The 8,278-nt window shown below is 35.7% G+C and overlaps 1 protein-coding gene across 1 annotated transcript; it reads left to right on the top strand.

Annotated features, from left to right (window-relative positions):
* Nucleotides 1-1,850: 1,850 nt before the first annotated feature.
* Nucleotides 1,851-2,740, top strand: LOC141543170 (apolipoprotein L3-like). The gene has a single exon (XM_074268076.1). The coding sequence runs from the start codon at nt 1,857-1,859 to the stop codon at nt 2,622-2,624; it is 768 nt and encodes a 255-aa protein (XP_074124177.1). The 5' UTR covers nt 1,851-1,856; the 3' UTR covers nt 2,625-2,740.
* Nucleotides 2,741-8,278: the final 5,538 nt, after the last annotated feature.

Genomic DNA, 8,278 nt, shown 5'->3' with positions numbered 1-8,278 from the left:
CCTTGACTGAGTCACAAAAGGAGAAAAACTAATGCAAGAGGGCAAAACACTCTTCAACCTTGTAACCTGGACTCCCAAGTTTTTATCTCAGGAAGGTTAGCCTGAACCACAAATAGCCTGATTCTTTACTTGCAATCTAGCTCATAAAGAAAGAAATACACAATTCTGATAAACATGGCTGTCTTCAAAATGAGATGATTCAGATCATTTCCAATGATCTTGTGATGAAGAGAGCCATCTGCACCCAGGGAGAGGACTATGGGACTGAGTGTGGATCACAACATAACATTCTCACTCTTTTTGTTGTTTGCTTGAATTTTGTTTTCTTACTCATTTTTTTCCCTTTTTGATCTGATTTTTCTTATGCAGCAAGAGAATTGTATAAATGTGTATGCATATATTGAATTACTTGCCATTTAGGGGAGGGTATGGGGGGAAGGAAGGGAAAATTTGGAACACAAAATTTTGCAAGGATCAGAAAAATTATCCTTGCATATGTTTTGAAAATAAAAAGCTTTAATAAGAAATAATTTTTAAAAAGGAGAGAGAGAGATACAGAAGGAGAAAGAAGAAAATGCATGCATTTTAAATTTCTTATCTTTCTTTTCTAGTACAGGTTATATTTTCCTTGGTATTCTCACATCCTCCCTTAGGGACTATTTTGGAGGAGTATCCACAAGAGTTTAATGCTTTTCCCTTGTTTTCCTTGATGTCTCTTAAATTTCTTTTACCTATCTTATTTATTTGTCTGAGATATTTCAGACCTCTGTAAGATGCCCCAACCAATAAAGATAATACTAGATAGTCTACTTTCTTACCTTTGGATTTCTCTTTCCTTCCTGATTTCCTGGATTCATCAGTGGTCTTACTCACTGACATGGTCCTAGATTTCCCAAACAGTCCATGAGCAAAGATGCTCGTAGCCTATCCATGAGACTATTGAAATTAACAGGGCCTGCCTCCCCATACTTCAACAGCAGCAGCTCCCTACTCAAGATGTCTGGATCCTTGATGAGCCCCCCATTTATAAAAGACAAGCATCTTACCAAGAATTCTCTAGACCCAATGACAAAGCCAAGAAAGGATTTTATTTTACATTTTTGCAAGAGCAGGTGTCTAAGCTAATAAGCATGCTTAAAATCAGTAAGACATATTTTTTCATACCCCTGCCCCAAATCATTGATTTTCCCCTGATTCCTATATTGACTGGGCACTGTTCTTGCCCCCAGCCAGGGAAGCCAAACTTTATCATCTTCCCAGGATACCAAAAAGTGTCTATCCAAGTCACCTACTTCCCCACAGGTGAGTTTCCACTCGTGATTACATCTCCCCTTGGTGTTCACCACATTTGGACATAGTTCTGGGATGGCAACCATCGTGTTCCTGTGTGTGCTGGGGAAAGCACTTAATTAATTTTAGGTTCATTTCTATCACATCTTTTCTAAACTCCCAGTCTCATTCAGTGCAGCACTTCAGGCCTGGGAGGGAGAATTCCTATCAAACTCAGGAATCATTTACTAATCACTTACTGTGTACAGGGAACTGTGCTCAATCTTGCTATTGCTTGCCTTTAATCTCAAAAAGAACCATCATATCAGGGAAGTGATTTGAATGTAAATCATTCAAGTGACATAGAGATCCCCTCTGGATGAATGAGATCCTGGCTAGCTAGAGGGGTGTTTGCAGAAAATCTCATTATATGATAATTATTATATATTATATATAATTATATGAATTATAATATATTATATGACACTAATATATTAATAATCAATATATTTATATCAGTTAATATGATAATGGCAATATTTATATCAATTAATATAGAGTTCTCTTCTTCACAGGGCTGGTACGGGATGGATGATTCTGATGATGATATGATATACAAAAAACTGCAGCAATATAAATTCGAAATGTTGCGGGAAAGGTTTTTAAAGATGAAGCTGAAACTAGAAAAATTTATGCAAGAACTTTGTTACATGGCAGACAAAATCGACAAGATTCACAAGGATTGCACCATCACCAACGTGGTGGCCAGCTCCACTGGTGCTGTCTCAGGCATCCTGAGCATCCTGGGGATTACACTTGCACCTGTCACGGCTGGGGGGAGCTTGGCCCTCTTTGCAACTGGGATGGGATTGGGAATAGCTGCTGGTATTACTGGTCTGTCTGCAAATATTGTTGATGAAGTGAGTGCCTCTCAGGGGAGGAAATATTTAAACAACGTTAAGAAAAAATCAGATGATGCTATGAAAGGGCTAGCTAAGGAAGCAAACAGAATTATAAAGGAGTTGAGCAAATTCTTCCCAAATGATTTCCCATTCTCTAACAAGCTGGCCTTGAATTCTGGTACCTGGAGACTTAGGAAAGCTAGCTTTCAGTCCGCCAAGGATTTTCAAAGAGCAGTATTGTCCATGTCTAAAGGAGCCAGAATAACGGGTTCCGTAATGGTGGGACTTTTTGTTCTACTGGATGTGGCTGCCATTGTGAAAGATTCAAGCCATTTATTAAATGGGGCGAAGAGTACCACAGCAGCAGAATTGAGGGAAAAAGCTCAGAATCTGAAAGAGAGGCTGCAGGAGCTTTCTGAGATTTGTGAGGATCTCGAGGAAACACTCAATTGATAACCTCAAAGCAGTGGGCCAGGGCAGAGGGTCTCTGGAGGGGAATAAAAGGAACCTTAAGTTAGGTTCAGATTTGTGGGAAATAGTTTTTGGAGAGAAAAGAGAAAACACAAAGACAATATAAGATCTTTAAGACCAACTATCTGGTCGATAGTATAAAATATTTGGGAATATATCTACTAAAGGAAAGTCAGGAATTATATGAGCAAAATTATGAAACACTTGCCACAAAAAAAAAGTCAGATTTAAATAATTAGAAAGATATTCAGTGCTCTTGGATAGGCCGAGCGAATATAATTAAGATGACAATACTCCCTAAACTAATCTATGTATTTAGTGCTATACCAATCAGACTCCCAAGAAACTATTTTAATAACCTAGAAAAAATAACAACAGAATTCATATGGAAGAATAAAAGGTCAAGAATTTCAAGGGAAGTAATGGAAAAAAAAATTAAATGAAGGTGGTCTAGCTGTACCTGATCTAGAACTATATTATAAAGCAACCATTTGGTATTGGCTAAGAAATAGACTAGTTGATCAGTGGCATAGGTTAGGTTCACAGGGCAAGATAGTGAATAAAAATAGCAATCTAGTGTTTGACAAGCCCAAAGATCACAACTTTTGGGATAAGAATTCATTATTTGACAAAAACTGCTGGGAAAACTGGAAATTAGTATGTCAGAAACTAGGCATGGACCCACATTTAACACCACATACTAAGATTAGATCAAAATGGGTCCAAGGTTTAGGCATAAAGAATGAAATCATAAATAAATTGGAGGAACATGGGATGGTTTACCTCTCGGACTTGTGGAGGAGGAAAGAGTTTGTGTCCAAGGGAGAACTAGAGACCATTATTGATCACAAAATAGAAAATTTTGATTATACCAAATTTAAAAGTTTCTGCACAAACAAAAGTAATGCAAACAAGATTAGAAGGGAAGTAACAAATTGGGAAAACACTTTTACAGTTAAAGGTTCTGATAAAGGCCTCATCTCCAAAATATACAGAGAATTGACTTTAATTTATAAGAAATCAAGCCATTCTCCAATTGATAAATGGTCAAAGGATATGAACAGATAATTTTCAGATGATGAAATTAAAACTATTTCCACTCATATGAAAGAGTGTTCCAAATCACTATTGATCAAAGAAATGCAAATTAAGACAACTCTGAGATATCATTATACACCTGTCAGATTGGCTAAGATGACAGGAACAAATAACGATGAATGTTGGAGGGGCTGTGGGAAAACTGGGACACTGATGCATTGTTAGTGGAGTTGTGAAAGAATCCAACCATTCTGGAGAGCAATCTGGAATTATGCCCAAAAAGTTATCAAAATGTGCATACCCTTTGACCCAGCCACACTACTACTGGGCTTATATCCCAAGGAAATACTAAAGAAGGGAAGGGGTCCTGTATGTGCCAAAATGTTTGTGGCAGCCCTTTTCATAGTGGCTGGAAACTGGAAAGTGAATGGATGTCCATCAATTGGAGAATGGTTGGGTAAATTATGGTATATGAATGTTATGGAATATTATTGTTCTGTAAGAAATGGCCAATAGGAGGAATACAGAGAGGCTTGGAGAGACTTACATCAACTGATGCTGAGTGAAACGAGAAGAACTAGGGGATCATTATACACTTCAACAATGATACTGTATGAGGATGTATTCTGGTGGAAGTGGATATCTTCAACATAGAGAAGAGCTAATCCAATTCCAATTGATCAATGATGGACAGAATCAGCTACATCCAGAAAAGGAACACTGGGAAATGAGTGTAAACTGTGAGCATAATTTTATTTTATTTTTGTTTTGTTTTGTTTTTCTTCCCAGATTATTTTTACCTTCCAAATACAATCTTTCCTTTGCAATAACAACAACAACAAAATTCGGTTCTGCACATATATATTGTGCCTAGGATAGACTATAAGATATTTAATATGTATGGGAATGCCTGCCATCTAGGGGAGGAGGTGGAGAGGAGGGGAAAATTTTGGAAAAGAAGGGAGTACAAGGGATAATGTTGTAAAAAAAAAATTACCTATGCATATATACTGTCAAAGAAAATGTTATAATTATAAAAATTAATTTAAAAAATGACAAAAAAAAAAGACTAACTATCTGATTGAATCTCTTTGGGCTGTGAGGATTGAAAGTTGAATTGGTCCTTTTACTTCAGTTACTGTTAATTGTCTTATTTTACACCTCAAGGAAGGGGTGGCTGAGAGAAAGAAATATGAAGAGAAAAGAAAAGAGAAAACATAATAACTTTATGCATATTTTAATTAATTGGAATGAGATTTCCCTTTTTATAATAGCCGCTTAAATTCTATTATATACCTAGTAGTTGATTTTTGAGGGTTTATTTGGTAATTTACAACTTTGCTAAAGCTATTGTCTTAATTAGTATCTTTGCTGATTTTCTAGGATTTTCCAAATATATTGTCACATCTTCAGCAAATTGTGAAATTTTTATAATTATATATAATGTTTTACATATTTCTTCTTTGACTGAGGGGGGGGAAGGAAAAAGGAAAAAAAATGGAAATCAAAATCTTTTCAAAGTTAATATTGAAAACTTCTTTACATGTAATTGGAAAAAATAAAATACTTTTAAATGGAAAAAATGAATGTTAACTATCTTTACTTGTAATTAAAAAATAAAATAAAATACTAGTTCCCCTGAGAATTGTTCTACTACACTCCCAAATATTTTAGTATGCTTTTTCTTCATCATCATGTTTTCCATATGTAATTGTTTATATGATTTGTTCTTTGGCCTACTCATTATTTAAGATATAATCATTAAATCTATTTTGCCCAAGGTCCTTGAATAAATGGCTATTTTTATTGCATTATGTTCTTTAAAGGATGTATTTACTATTTCTACCTTTTAATATTTGTTTTCAATATCTCTTTTCCTTAAAACATGGGCAACTTTTGTAAAAATTCCATGTGGAGCTGGTGAATACATTCATTTTTCTTCAGAAGATGTCAAAAGTCTTATAGCTCTACTTTCTCTAGCAATTTTTTTTCAGTTCCGTTTTTTCCCTTTTATTTATCGTTCTTATCCAAAACTGTGAGAGAGATGTTGCTATCTTCTCTCAGTATTACATTATTTCCTATGTTGCCTTTAGGTTAATTAATGTTTCCTGTATAAATTTAAATACTTTAACATTTGAGCATATAAGTTTGTTACTGATATTGGTTTGTTGTCTGTGGTTCCTTCAACATAATGTAGTTTCCTTGTATTTTCCTTTTTTATTTTTTGGATGTTTTTGCTTTGTCCAATACCATTATTGCAGCTCCTTTTTTGGATTCATTTGATGCTTAGTAATCATGCCCCTCCTTCTCCCATTCCCTCAGTTTTATTCTTCATAGTTCTTTGTTGATTGTAAGATATACATTTGAAAAACAGATTGTAGAATTTATCAAAACTATTTCATTTTATTGGATTGTTTAGTCCATTTACATTTAAAGTTATGAAGTAGTTTTATATTTTCCTCCATTTGGTTTTAATATTTTTTTTCAGGCTATAATTTTTTTCCTCTCTTTTTTTATAAACATAGTACTGTCTCCTCAGTCACTCAACATAGCTTAATCTGTTATCTTTTTGCCTTTGAATTTTTGTTTCTTTTTCCCCTTTGCTTTTATCTAGCCATTTAATTCTTTCCCTTTTTATTTTTGTCAGTTTCATCTTTTTCCTTCAACTAATCTTGGTCATTAGTTGTTTTTATTTTTTTTTCCATAGAGAATTTTTTTCTTGCACTCTCTATATTATCTATTCTCCCTTTATGATTAGTCTAGACCCTTATTTTCTGGTTCATACTTATATACTTATCTAGTTCCTTTCTACTTTCCATATTCATTATGGAATAAAAATTTCCAAGGTACCTATTCTTGGCTCTCCCATCTAAGTAGTCTTTCTTGATACCCTATAGAGCTTATCCCACCTCCTCTCTTTTCCATAGAGCTTCACTCTCAGAAAAATGCCAATTCTTCCATGATAGAGAGGATGTTGCCCATGACATCACCTTCCCTTCACACCAAATGTTCCTGATTAGGCGGCCCATCCCTGACCACCTTCCTTCTCCATTTGCCTTAAAATATCTTCCCAGAGTCCCTGCCCTTTACCCCAAGTCCCATAGGCTTCTGTTGCCCCAGGATCTCCGATCCCCATTCCCCATTTCCTGAGACAAATAAATAGTCTTTTAAAGTATCAAATTCCCACAGAAACCATTTAGTGCGAGGGAACTGTGCTCAATCTTGCTATTGCTTGTCCTTAATCTCAAAAAGAACCATCATATCAGGGAAGTGATGTCATGTCATGCAAGTGATTTGAATGCAAATGAGGCGGGGCAGCTAGGTGGCACAGTGGATAGAGCACCAGCCCTGAAGTCAGGAGGACCAGAGTTCAAATCTGGTCTCAGACACTTAATACTTCCTAGCTGTGTGACCCTGGGCAAGTCACTTAACCCCAGCCTCAGGGGAAAAAAAAAAAGAATGTAAATGAGGGAGGGCTGTGCAAGTCACATAGAGATCCACTCTGGATGAATGAGATCCTGGCTAGCTAGAGGGGTGTTTGCAGAAAATCTCAGTATATGATAATTATTATATATTTTATATAATTATATCAATTATCATAATATATCATATTACACTAATATATTATTAATTAATATATTTATATAGATTAATATGTGATATAGTATATGTATTATATTATTATAATACTCCTGAGGCAAACAGAGAAAGACACTGATGGGATCATCTGAGCCTTAAATAACCTTTTTGTTCAAGTGGACTTTTGATTACAGTCCCACCCCAGGTGGAGGTCTTTAAAACTCCACTTTCTTGTATCTATTCAAGCCAAGTTTTGCTGTCAAATCCCCATGGTTATATTTCCCCTATAAAAGATCTGCTCATAATATAGATTTTTGCTAGCTCATTTTATGGTAATAAATTCTTTTTAGGGTTAGCCCTCCATAGTGTCCTTTTCACTCTCCCCATCCTCTTTTGAGGTTAGTCTGTTAACTTTTGTATGAATTCAGTCCTCCAGTCAATGCCATATTCCTTGTTCTAGCTATCCCCTTTTAGAAATCTAACTTCTCTTTGACTTTAGCTCACTCTCAGCAGTGTATTGAAATCTTTAGTCCTTGATTTGGAAATCTGTGCCTACAAATTCTTTTGGGATGACTCATGATATTGATCTATAACCCCGATACACTTGTACTCCATCATTTTAGTGGCTAACCCCATCATTCTGATAACCTGGTACGGGAAGGGTCTGACTGTATCCTGTAATCTAGACATTTTGACGGCTCTCCGCAGACAAGGACGATTGGAGATGGCCCTGGGTGTAGTGGGAGATTTTGACCTTTTTAAAACCTTTTAAGATCTAACTGGTCTATTTGACTGAGGTGATACCCCTTTGTAGGTAGCAATCGAGACAAAAAATGTCCTCTTTCACCTCTTCCAAAAAACAAAACCAAACCAAAAAATCCAGGAGGGGAAAACCCTCAGGTTTTGTGGCCAAAACAGAAATGAAGGAGCCCAAAAGGAACTGAGTAGCTCCTCCCTTTTAGAAGCTCATATTCTTAGTGGATGGTGAAGGAAGTGATTAGGATAGAACACTACCAGAG

Source organism: Sminthopsis crassicaudata, chromosome 5 (assembly GCF_048593235.1).
Source record: "Sminthopsis crassicaudata isolate SCR6 chromosome 5, ASM4859323v1, whole genome shotgun sequence".
Taxonomy (NCBI): Eukaryota; Metazoa; Chordata; class Mammalia; order Dasyuromorphia; family Dasyuridae; genus Sminthopsis; species Sminthopsis crassicaudata.
Note: the sequence above shows the minus strand (reverse complement) of the source record. Positions and strands in the feature narration are given on the sequence as shown.